This window comes from Amphiprion ocellaris, chromosome 22, assembly GCF_022539595.1.
Source record: "Amphiprion ocellaris isolate individual 3 ecotype Okinawa chromosome 22, ASM2253959v1, whole genome shotgun sequence".
In the NCBI taxonomy this organism is placed as follows: Eukaryota; Metazoa; Chordata; class Actinopteri; family Pomacentridae; genus Amphiprion; species Amphiprion ocellaris.
In genome coordinates this window covers 14,936,314-14,949,413 of record NC_072787.1, presented here as the reverse complement: position 1 = coordinate 14,949,413, position 13,100 = coordinate 14,936,314, and the positions used below count along the sequence as shown (strand labels likewise).

The window sequence follows — 13,100 nt, the reverse complement described above, 5'->3', positions numbered from 1 at the left end:
GGCTTCTGGCAACAATAAGTCCCTCATTGCACATCAGTTCTCCTTTTTTTTCTTCCTCTTTTTGTTCTCATTCGGTGTGAAACCCTACCGTGAGAGACGGAGATATTAAACCAACAGCTCAGATTTCTTAGCAGCCCCGTGGCAGTGTTGCTCAGCGAAGGCGAGCCTGGCAGTGCTGGAACTTTGGACAGTTCAATTTGCAGTGAGAAGGCCTTGGATCAATATACTAGTACGGCTTGTTATCATAGAAAGGTCACCCAGCAGCCGTGACACCCGTCAGCGGCTCTCTAAGGACTTATCCACATGCTGCCATCTGTGTGTGTGAGGGCGAGAGAGAGGAAAAGTGTGACTATGTATGTGCCTGGGAACAAAGTTTGCTGTAACTAATGAATCACAGACTCACATCAACACTTATTTTACACACATCATGGTGGTGAGAGTACAGCATATAGCCTCTGCACACAGGAGACACGCTGACTTGTCCTTGGGCCCTTCTCACTGCAATGACTATCAATCCTGAAGATGAGGAAAACTGGGAAGCCTCCTTTCGTGCTACTGCAAACTTCCATCCCCTGCTTCTGCTCGCTTTATTTAAAGCGAAGATCAGGAGGCTTGATATTCTCTTGATGCTGCATGTTTGCTTGCTGTGATTGACTTTTCAGTGGCAAGTGAAATGATTCATTAGTGAGGAGACGAGCGAAGGTGGAGCAGCAGGAATGTGATGGTAACGACAAGACGTCAAGAAGTGTAAAATGCGCTCGTGGGGATTTAATACGGTTGATGTGAATTTTTACCGGAGAGCAGCGCTGGAGGAAGTGATCAGAGCAAAAGTAGCAACACAGCAGATCAAAAATACTTAATTGCAAGCGAAAGTCCTGCATGAAAAGCATTGTCAGGTAAATGTAGCTAAAGTAAAAGTACTTGTTTTTATATATTGATATATATGGCATCATTAGATTACTATTAGTGAAGCATCAGTGTGTCAGCAGCATGTTATTGTAGTAACTGCTGCAGGTGGAGCTAGTTGGAACTACTTTATATGCAGTTTTATATACAGGGACAGCCGATAAATCTGAGAGCTCTTCAGATGATTAATGGGAGAAGAAAGAAGAAAAAACATAGTTCTGAAACGCAAATCTGTTTTCAGCTTTTAAGCTTTTCTCTAATCATTGATTTTTGGTGAGACATTAGATCATTTGAACATTTATTGAAAGGAAACCATGTGAGAAGGGAAAAAGTGCTGTTGAAATTGTTAACAACTCATAGATGTGTAAAATGAGCCCATAAAATATTAGAAAGCACAAGTTTAGTGTTGAACAGTTAGTTGTATCTTAAAAGTTTGCTATAATATCTGTTGTGACTATAAATGTAGTGGAGTAGAATGTACCATATTCCTTTCTGTACTTTGAAGGATAAAATAAATATAAGAATTTGAATTTGTTACCCATGCTACATGGGTAAATGTACCACAACTGCCAAGAAGTCATCATATGTGGGCGAAGCCGAGAGTTTGGCATTCTTTTGTTTTCTGTTTATGTTTTTTTCCATCTCAGATCTCACTTTCGGTCTCCATCTGTTGCAAAGACTGTTTTACTGCCGTGAAAGCATGTTGGGAAAGTGAATTAGTCACTGCCGGTGGTTCTTGTCACTACAGATGATTTTCTTGTATCAAATACAGATTGCACATTTTGATTACGAGGCATCAGTGAAATAGGGAAAGACAGCAGGTGCCCTTTGTTTTTGGAATAATGATACTTTAGACACAAATCTATTTTAACAGATACATTATTTTGCATCATCATTTGGCATCATCCAATCCTGCAGTGAGAATTGAATAAATCTGCAATAGGAGGGTGTATATTCTGACTTTAATATTCTGAGTTTATGCTTTGTGTCTGACCTGCAGCTGCACCCTGAGTGTGACGCTGGAGCAGGCCATCCTGCTGGCTCGAAACCACGGCCTTCCCCCTCGCTGCATCATGCAGGCCACTGATGTCATGAGAAAACAGGTACACTTTTTGCACGCACACACACACACAGCCTCTTTCTTTATTTCTACTCAACCTCCTGCTACTGCTGCTGCAGCCTTTTGTCGCACCGGTCCCTGCAGTGACATTTTCTCTCTCGAGGTGAATTTGTGTTTCAAACCACGGCGCAATTTCTGCATCCAGAGTCATTACATAAACTGTATGCTTCATTGAGTCAAACAGAAGCAGTTATGCCATTTTAGCTTCCTTAGTCAACGTTTGGTTTCTCTCGGACACTATTACATCAGTAAGAATGCAATTTTTAAAGGCAGCCAGAAGTAAGTTACGGTGATGAAAGAAGCGTTAGCTGCTGTCCACATGAAAAATCATTAGCTCTGCTCCTGCCTACAGTATAATTTCTTTTGCCTCTTTGCTTGTCTCACCACCTATCTGATTTCAGTCTGATCAGATATGCAGTCACTGCTAGCAGAATGTGAGTCTGACCAAATGAGAGAATAATGAGACACTGAAGAGTCTCATTGGGAGTCTGGAGCTTGTTTGTTCATCTGCATGTTTATTTGGGGTCGAAGGAACACATTCTCAGCACTTTATCACCGCATGCATATTTTAACACGTGACCAGATCTTTGTCCACAGCTCAGACTATCAGTGGTTCTTATTTGACTGTTTGCAGTGAGAGTGGAGGTTAGTCAGGAGGCTGAGGTCGTGCAGGAGGAAAGGCATTTCATTTCTACACCCAGAGAAATGGGATGGCAGCCAAGAAGATGCAACTCTGTGCATCGTGTGACCTTGACTCTTACTGTATGTAGCTGGAAAGAAAATCCATCTTGTGCAACGTGTGATTTGAGATAGTTTCAGGTATGGGGATTTACTATTTTGGCTCACCGGAACACAACTTTTTCAGCCATTGGACATTTCCTGTTTCCTCCCATCATCCTTGACCTGGACACGATGGAGGAGAGATGATTCACTCCAGATAGAGAGGAGAAGGGAGTCTGATCTGCTGTGTGTTTGTGTGTGCATGTCCTTGCTCTCAGACTTCAGCTGATGAATCTGATGAATATGAATATTACACACGGTTTGAATGACACCTCTTCTTCCTCGCTGAATAGTCATACTTACTTACAAAAAGGTCATCAGCACAGCATCCAATCCCATCAGGACCCATCCGTCAACCCAAATAACCTCATTCAGGATGAGAATGCATGAGTGATTCTGGCAAAACGGGTCTAATCACAGCTTAATTTGTAAACGTCTGCTTGAAATTTCCAATATTTGGTCTGTATAGAAAGAATAGAAAACTGAATAAGCTGAGTGGTGTGATAACTCATGGTTTTATAAAGGCTAAGAAATGTTTTTCAGCCCCATATTCAGAGAGAAGGTGACGCTGCTGTTCAAGATGGCTCAAAGTGAATAAACCAGATTCAGCATGCTAGCATTAAGCTTTTTCCTTAGTGATGCTCAGTTTACTAATTGAAAGTCAAATAAGTGTTTTATTTTCAATTAAGATCTTAGCACAAGTGTCAGTTAAGAATTTCAGTTTTAGGTGCAGATTCATCATATCATCAATCAGCTAAAGCAGAAGAGTGAAAACACGTAGAAAACTAATAAAAACATTTATACAGAATACATGTAATATTTTGTATGTATGAGTGAAGTGATGTTCATTATAGAACAGTGGAGGGATGTGCAGACTAACACTTGCACTGTTTACACGTTGCTGTTCCTTGGACAACCATATTTATTTTATCTACTTATTCAATATATTATTTAAGTCAAGGATTTCTGCCCATGCTAGCGGTGTTGCTATATTGATGGCAGCGTCGAACAGTCTGTTTGTCAGTTGCAGTCCACGCTGAAATATCCTAATAATTAGGTGTTGGACTGCCTGAAACTTGGTATAGCTATGTGTGTTTACCACAGGAGTCATTGTAATAACTGTGACTATCCCTTGTGTGTTTTTTCTTGCCACAACTGGCCAATTTTGCATTTTGTCCAATTCTCGGTTTATAACCAAATAGTCCAATGAACCTCAACTGTACTTTGTGTTTGCTGCTAATTAGCAGATGCTAACATGGCAAAGTAAAATGATAATGGTAACCATTATAGCTGTTAATATGAGCGTGTTTGCATTGTGAGCATGCTACCATGTGGACATTTGCATTGACACTGTACAAGCCTTTACAGAGCTGCTGCTGTGGCTGTAGACACGTATTATTTTATTGAGCTTGTAAGCAAAATCTGAAAGTTCTACTGAAAGTTTTTTTCTAATTTCTGAAGTTGTTCTTTGTTTGTTAAAGCATCATTTGTGAGTGTGCATCCATATTGTTAATTTGCCACACTGTCGCATCATTTTCTCACAAGATATTTAATTTAGGATATCTTGGACATGTAAATCAAGTTTCACTCACTGAAATTACTATAAATCCAATATCCTCATAGCTGAGCCACATACTGTATCACATGGGTTCAGATGTCCTGAGCAGTGAGTTTCTGGCCTGATTCCCAGTTGGGGACTGTTTGCTGCATGGATTCCCCAACTCTCTTTCCCTGCCTTCCGTTTCTCTCTCAACTACCACTATAAAATACAGGCGTGAAAAGAGGCCAAAAAATCAGCATCAAAAAAGAGCTTTGTTTTTTATTCTGCCTCCAACTCGGCTGATCTTCTCTCTGTGCTGTGTCCTTCAGGGACATTAGGGGGCATCTCTGTCCGGAGGCATCGCAATGAATGGCTGTGATAGGCATCGAATAATTGCTGATGCTATCCTGTTATCTGGACGTAACTCGGGGCAGACACTGAGATGCCAGTCTGCAGAGTTGTAACCGAGAGGTCAGCTAATGCACTCCGGACCGGTCGCTTCCTCTCTGCTCAGAGAGGAGACAGTGATGACCTCTTCAAAAAAAAAAAAAAAAAAAAAAAAAAAGCATTTGATTGTGTTTTTTTGCTTACGTGTGTGCAGCACCGAAGTACAGAGAGTGTATTTGTGAGTGCAGGTGTCTCTAAATTGAAAGCCTGAGTTGCTTCCTGCCCCCCTACAGCTGTGCGTATCTGCCGACTCTGTGCACAGCCAGCAGACTAAAGGAACATTAGCAAAGAGCAGACGTGCTCCTGACTGAGCATAATCAAACTCTGTAACTCGCGCACACACAGACACACCATTCGTCTTCCAAATTCCTTACTGCTTGCTTTTATATTTCCTTACAAGGCTATTCTGCATGTTTGCATTTGCATACGTCACTAAAAAGAAATTTTAGGGTCTCCTCGTGCGCCGTATAACATCTACTTTACAGCATCCAATATTTATAGGACATGGTTTAGCTTAGAATTTATCTGTTTTCTATTGCACTTGACCGCTCGTCATTCATCGCCTGACAAGAAGCAATCTCACTGGGGAGGAACTCATGTCATCAAACAAAAACTATTGCTAGAGATGCGTTTCGGCCAAGACGGTGTCCAATCATAGCTGCTCTGTAGGCCCAGTGGACTTGTAAATCTACTCAGTAACAAAGGCCAAGGGGAAACCATATATCTACATAGAGTTACATACTAAACTGAAAAAGGCCTGAAAACTTTCCATTCCTTCCTGATAAAAGTGAAATATTGTTAGAAGTGCACCACATACTGTATAACGCCAGACAGCAGACAGTTTGAATAATGCTGCTCAGCAGTTTATTCCTTCTAAAAGCTGAATCACCAGTCTCCTCAGTGTCATTTTTCTGTGTGCAAAGCTTTGGGCAAAAGCATTTTTAATACTCAGAGGGCAGAAATGTTCTTTGGCTCGTTGTCTAAGCTTTGTTTAAGCTCTTCTCTCTGTGGTGTTATTCTTAGCTTGTATTTAGGGCCGTTGCATCTCAGCCGGATCCATGATGTCGTGAATTATTGACGTCTGTTTGTCTTTCAGGGAGCAAGAGTTCAGAATTCCGCCAAGAATCTGGGAGTGAGAGATCGCACACCGTCATCAGTCCCAAGGTAAAACTGCAGGCACAGGCTGTTTATGTGTGGCACCAGGAGTATATTAAATTCAAGGATATCAGCATTTCCTACCTTCCAGGCAGCTGCTGGTTTCTATGAGTGTCATTATGAGTTTGAAATTCCAAATATATACGTGCAGTAGTTTGTGCTGCCTGTTGAATCTTGTATGGCAGAGCTGTCTTAAATGCAATATCAGTGATTTAGTCAAAAAAATAGCCTCTTTTGCATTCTACAGAAACTATTGTGCCATGTGAAAATAGAGTAAAATGACCCAATAATTAACTGCATAAATAAACAGTTCACTGAAAAGTATGAATCTGTCTAAGAACTTGCTCTATCAGCAGTAATGTAAAGACATTATTTAGTCAAAGGGCCTGAACATGAAAAAATAGGTTTTAGAGCAAGATGTCCATCTGAGTGGTTCAAAAAAGTAGTCAGAAGTACATGCATTTGTACTATACATCTGCCAGATACTCATTTTACTCACATTAGAAGCCAGATGCCTGCACTCAGTAGCTTTAAAGGAGGGATGACTGCCTCCGCCATTTGGCTATGACATATAGGTTTTGTGTGACAGGCAGCCCTTTTGAACCTTTTAGTGGAATTGACAAATACAATTAAGTAGCAGGATGATTAGTGTTGAGACATTGTGGTCGCGGAGCAAAATTGCTGCACTCTCTGTAGGTTTATGTCATAATCGTTGCAGCGTAAGTGGCTGCCGCAGAATATGTGTGGCTCATGAGAACATAGGGATCCTCGCTGCCACTGATCTGCAGATGAAAGGGGACAGTTAGATTTTAGTGTGAGTTTACCCTGCAGTCGTGCGACGTGAACTCAGTCTCATCGAGATTAAAAAGAAGGGAGTGGTGCTGTCGATTATTAAAACTACAAAAGAAAACAGCGCTCTGTTAGGATGCAAGAAGGACAGCTGATACTGAGGTAAAATGAACTGAGCGTCCTTTGATCCGTCATGAATAATAGAAAATAACTGTTGGTAAAAGAAAGTTTTCTGTTCATTACGGCAGAATAGAGCAGAATAGACTATAATAAAGCATATAATATGAGAAGTGCATTGATAGATTTGGCATTTTCATGGTAGTAGTAAAGCTATTATGTCAGTATGAACCTGTACAAATGCAAACAGCTGCAACTCCTTCATAATCAGTGTGGCATTTAAAACACAAAGTGTCTGACTTACAGTTATGTACAGAAAAAAAACTGTCCTCACAACAAGATATATGTGCCATTTGTTCTGTACCAACAACAAACACTAGTCATTTGTAACAGTTTGAACATGTCGCTTCACTTTGTAGCACAAAGCTGAATGTTTGCTCCAAGGATAATTACTTGTCCAGTGCTGACAGCTTTCTTCCTGAAACTGCAGCTAAATTTCTGGTAACACATCCGAGGCGCCAAACAGAAGAATCCGTAGCCCGGAGACGTGAATCCGCTCGGCAGATTACTGCTCAGGTTTCGGCGTTTTGCTTATTGCTTGTGGCACTACATGTCGACTGTAATTAAACGTCGTGTTGCATGTGTGTTTCTCTGATCAGGTTGTACAAGCTGTGCCAGCCTCCGCCCCCAGACGGTGATCCATAATGCGTCCCGGAAGCTGCCGAAGAAGTCTTGAGGAATGAATTCCAGTCAAACTTTTCCCTCCACCAATGGATTAACCCATTGAAGACAGTTGCTGGGTCCATTTTTTTCTGTCCAGAATAGGTGCCTAAAGTGTAAATAGGATTTCCAAACCCAAAATAGTATTTTAATACTTTATATTTTTCACTGTTGTACTTTATACATATTTTGATTTTTTTTATTATTGTATAATGCATCAGATAAGACAGCAGTTCAGAATGATTAAACAAAAGATTTACACCCAGAGAAAGGAGCTAAATGAGCTCAATGAAATCGAATCCATCCCGCTGGTTGACTGTCTGCATATTATGGGCTGAAAATTAAGTTTGTTTTTATGACAGACATTTGCATTTTCATATTAGCTTAATTTGCATATGAACTAAAAAAAATGATAATATTGATTAGGAGCATACTGGATGTAATCTGGCACTGTGTTTGTTCAAATTAGCCAGTAATTTGTCTGCTTCTCTTCAGCTCTGACTTCAATGCCTTATCAGTTCTGCCAGTATTGGGTAATCATATGAATGTGTGTGTGTGTGTGGGTGGGTCTGTGTGTGTGTGTGTATGTGTGTGTGTGTTTCTTGATATGGTGTTTCTTCATGTGTAAATATACATATTTAGCAAAAAATGTGCTGATGGAGTCATCCTGTTGCTTCTTGAAGACTGTTACATGCATATGAAGATTCTCAATGATTTATCAGTATTAACATAGTAGCTGTTGGAAAATAGAGCTATATTCTGTTTTTTTTCCTTTTTTATATTGACAGTACTCAGGATTAAAGCATCCCTGTATTACTTATTATTGGATGTTGTCATTGTAGGGTGGAGCTCACTACTATGCAATGTAATGAAATGCATCAATAAGCTCTAGTAGTGTTTCCTATTTACTGTATGTTTGATTAATGTATAAATGAAGACTGACTGTTTTTCTGCCCCATATTTCCTACAAAACACTAAAATGCTGACTTGTATACAGTTTGTAAAAAAAATATATTAAAGCTGATAACAGTGGATGAACAGTTCTCGTGTTGGATTTCTTTATTCTTTTGATGATGTAGCCTTACAATAATAATGTTGGTGTAGTAGGCAGACTTGCTTATGGATCATTCCACCTCAGTTCTCCAAATTCAGACCATCTTCAATTTGACAAATTATTTTTTAAGCGGTGAATATTGATTGAGTTGGCCATGTGTAAAATATGGGGTCATAGGTCACGTTTGCTTTTTTTTCTTAAAGAAGGTGGTCGCGATTTTTGCTTCTTTCCTTCGCTCCAATCTGTGGAGCAATGTTTGAACTGCCATAACCTGAGAAATAATGTAGCTAGAGTCCTAAAATTCTTCAGGCTCATTTATATGTGCATATAGTCTTCAATGGTAAAACCCTGCTTTGATAGAATAATAGAAACCAGTTATATGATGGTGGAAATTTGGTCAAATAATTTTAATGTTTTTTTTTTTTCTATTTCCATATTCCACCAACCACAAAACCTTTAGTGTTCACCATAAAGGCTGTGTTTTTTGTTTGATTGTTTGAGTTGTTGTGTTTTGAAGCACTATGAGTGGAAAATCCAGGATTTTTCTTTTAGCAAAGTAACATTATTGCATAACTCCTCCACTTCGGAGCACTTTTGGAGTGGTCTCATCTATCATACTGGCAAATTGATTGTCCTAATATTGGCCATAAATACAAAATGATAATAATAATAAAATAACAATAAATCATAAAAATTGTCTTTTTAAAGATGGTGTCAATCATACAAAAAACATCAGCCTCTGAGAGTGAAAAATAAAGGTTTTATGGTTGGTGGAATATTGGAGTAGACAGAAGCATGTAAATATTTTTACCAAATTTACACCATCATATAAGTGGTGTGTATAAGTTATTCTATCAAAGCAGGATTGTACCATTGAAGACCACATCTATGTAGCAATGAGCCTACAAAATTGCAGGACTGTAGCTACATTATTTCTCAGGTTATGGCACTTCAAACATTGCTACACAGATTGGAGAGAAGATGCACAAATGGACACACCTTCAAGAATTTCTAACTCCAAAACTAATGTTCCCTACGACCCCAGATTTTGCACGTGATCAAATTAATCAATATACAAAACTTAAAAAAAAAAAAAAAAAAAAAATCTATCAAATTGAAAATGGGGCATTTGGTGAATTGAGGTGGAATGACTTGTGCAGAACATTGCTTCTGTGTGGCTTCATTGGCAGTTTAAGCATTACAGATTTAAAAGCGGATTGCATAGCACATGAGTTAACTGCTGTCAGCGCACAGGTTGCGGCACATTTTCTTCAACCTTTCTCTCAGGTAGATGCATTAAGACTCCATGGCGTTGAAAACAGTGATGATGAACACAGTGGGCTTGGCTCAGCCCTGCTGGATAAATGGGAGTGGCGTTGGCACAGTTCACGCCGGCAGCCAGTGAGCGCAAGATTTGTAATCTTTGTCACAGAGCTGCTGTGCCATTGGCTTCTACAGGGGAAGCTCCAGCCACAGAGTCTGAGAGGCGACTGAAGCTTGGGGAAGGTCCCGGGGCTGACTCTCCACGATGAGCCGGTCTCACAGCCGCAAAGCTCCCGTCTGATCACCGTGGCTCATCTGCAGCCCGTTTGGTGACATTTTATTTTGCTTTTTAACCCCCCCTCCCTTTTTTTTCTTAGTCGCCGACGCGCCTCTTGAAGGACGAATGACACCGGCTCACCTCATGATTTCATTCCGCTAAAAGCTCCTGCGAGAGGCACAACAGTTTCCTCATGGCGTCTCCGCAACAGTCCAGAATTCAGTCGTATCTGGAGAGGAATAAAATCGGACCCCTGTTCGAGGTGAGTGCACGGAGAGCAACTCTGAACTTATTGGCACCACTGCGTAAAAATCACCCTTTTTTAAAATTTTTATTTAGAGTTGGATCCAAATGACGAGCGCGCATCTGCAGTGTGGCTTATTACTCTAACACCTCGTGCGTTGTGGATGTTTAAAGCGTTTATCTTCGTGCACCTTCCACTACACTCCGTTTTATACTAGTCCAGAATCCCACAGAGGAACACGTTCTGCTGCCCTCACACCTCCATGCTGTGCCTCTCTCATAATGATTTGCATTTCAGCAGACGCTGGTGCAGCCCTGTGCACTCTGCCACTGCCCCACTGTTCCAGTTTGGTGAAGTTAGAAGCTACTCAGTTGTAATTCGGATTGCACAGCAGGCTTGGCTTTACTGTGCGTTCTGCTACTGCCGGGCTCGCTGTGTGTGTTTTTTTGTCAGTCAGGGGATCTACAATATGTTCTCACCAGGGGTGCCACTCAGGGGAGAGCATGACTTCATCCTTTGTTTGCAGTTGGATTAATTGGTGAAGGCAGGATTGCACAGGTGAGAGGCGCAATCAGAGTAAAGACAAGTAGTAGAACACCCAACTGAAGTGTGTTATCATGAGCTGACAGTTAGGAGCTGGACTGTGTTGCCACCATGAGATGCAAGCAGGGATCCAGTAGGATGACTGTGTACATTCACATGATGTGTTTGCTGACGTGTCACTCCTGCTCCTCAGCTGGACGTGTGTCAGCGACCCACACAAACGCCAGGCGCATGTAAAGCAGCTGTAAGAGCCGGTTTGTTTCAGCACCGTGGACAGAGACTCACGCCTAACATGAGAGCAGACAGCAGGTCTAGTGAGGCCGAAAGCAGTCAGCGAGGCTCAACTGCACAATAATGGGCCTCTGTGTGCTCTTTCTGTTTGTTTTTCCTCCCTCTGCCTTCCACCTGTCTCCCCCCACCCTCCTCCCCTGCTTCCGTTGTCTCCATCAGTTGCTCTAGACTGCGCTTTCTCTTCATTTCTGCCTCTGTGCGCAATTAAACTGTCTTCTTTATGTGACAGTCGAAGATGATTAAAGCCAAGTGTACTTTGTGACTTAAAGGCGGAGGCTCGCGGCGCTGATCAAAAACTCATTTGTTCCAAACATCACTGGGCTTACATAGTAAATCTTTTGCATGCGGTGTGTTCTTCCGTTACCAAACAGACTTTCTGACCAACAGGCATCATTGCTGAGTGGTTCACAGTGTTCAGACTTTCAGTGGTGTATTGTCAGCCTACATTGTGCCATCTATTTTTTTCATTGGAAACTGACAGCAGTAAGAAAGAGATACAGTAAGAAGAGGATATATGAAAACTCCTGGGTCTGTCACTCTCCTCATGAGAAAATGATGGGGCTGCTACTCTGCCGCTGCGCTTGAAAAACCCTGGCCGTTTTATTGTTGTCCCAAAGAAAATTCATTCATGCGCATTCAGTTGTGAAGAAACAAGTTCTTTTTTTTGTGATTAGAAGAATTCAGAGGGGAGGCTGGAATTCTCCTTGTAATTTCCTTTTTGATCAGACAGAGAATTTGGCTCAACAGAAGTAATAATACAGCTGTTCTGCTGTGCTGCTTTGTAGTCCCTCCTTGGTTTATGGGTTTAACCCCCCAAAGACTCATCTCTGTGTGTCAAAGTTACAAGGTTTTATTTCACAAAAATGATTCCTTTCTGCCTCAGAATGGATTAGATGTAACTCTACACCGTTGCGTCCTCTAGAATGCATGGGTGTACGTTGCACTCCTCCCCGCTCACTGACTCACCTACGACTCTGCTCAGATACTATAAAACTACTTTGTGCTCCACAATCGCAAGTATTGCTGTAAATCAGCCAGAAGCCAATAATGAAGAAGTATAATGACACTGAAAGCCAGCACCCACAACCTGATAGAACTTGTTCTTTAGGTTTGTCACATGGGAAACCCCTGGAAGTCTGGATTTAGGTTTTTACAACTGTTAAATCATGGGGGTGATTGCTGATTTCAGTCATGATGTGTCTTCTAGCAAACAAAAAGTATTATATGAACGTGTTAACGTGGTGAAAAAATACACTGGAGGGGGTCTTTAAACCAAAAACAGCTCCCTGATAGTTTGACAGTCGTTCAGATATGATTACAACACTGACAGTTGAATGTGTCTGTTCAAATAACACAAGACATCCTCCAATTACAACAGCACAATGTGGGAACGTTCTCATTTTCTGTGATCCATAGCAAAGCTAGTTATGAAGCAAACTGTTGCATCACTGTGACAGTATGATGATCTAAGGTGTTTGAGACAAATTCACAATTTCTGGTATGTATGTCCAGTTGACTTGGTTTGAACCAGCTTGTTGCACAGATGTAGCCAAAGGGAAATCAACACAATGACCAATAACAGTAATGAACTGGCTGTAATCAGTAGTTCCTACAATTAAGGATCAGTGGCAATGACTGCACAGTATTACACCAAACTGAGAGTTTCTACAGTAAATGACTTGCTTCCTACAGAAAAAAAAAAAAGTCTACTCTATCATTCACATTACTCTTCATTTACAAGTAGGATGATTATTTTCTTTGTTGATTAATCTGTCACTTATTTTCTCGATGAGTAGATTAATTGTTTGGTCTATAGAATATCAGAAAAATGTAGATTAGTTTTTCCTAAAATCC

General features: G+C 40.9%; 2 protein-coding genes across 3 annotated transcripts in view; both read left to right on the top strand.

Annotated features, from left to right (window-relative positions):
- prex2 (phosphatidylinositol-3,4,5-trisphosphate-dependent Rac exchange factor 2) overlaps positions 1-8,614 on the top strand; it is a 92,012-nt gene extending 83,398 nt beyond the window's left edge. The window contains exons 39-41 of the mRNA XM_023276120.3: positions 1,907-2,009; positions 5,890-5,957; positions 7,514-8,614. Coding sequence (XP_023131888.2) covers positions 1,907-2,009; positions 5,890-5,957; positions 7,514-7,559 — 217 coding nt within the window. The 3' untranslated portion in view covers positions 7,560-8,614. The remainder of the gene's footprint in view (positions 1-1,906; positions 2,010-5,889; positions 5,958-7,513) is intronic.
- Positions 8,615-9,541: 927 nt separating this feature from the next.
- c22h8orf34 (chromosome 22 C8orf34 homolog) overlaps positions 9,542-13,100 on the top strand; it is a 63,075-nt gene continuing 59,516 nt past the window's right edge. Inside the window, exon 1 of one of the 2 annotated variants that reach the window (XM_035950892.2) lies at positions 9,542-10,430. In XM_035950892.2, coding sequence (XP_035806785.2) covers positions 10,362-10,430 — 69 coding nt within the window. In that variant the 5' untranslated portion in view covers positions 9,542-10,361. The remainder of the gene's footprint in view (positions 10,431-13,100) is intronic. The other variant, XM_023276150.3, reaches the window with a different exon arrangement.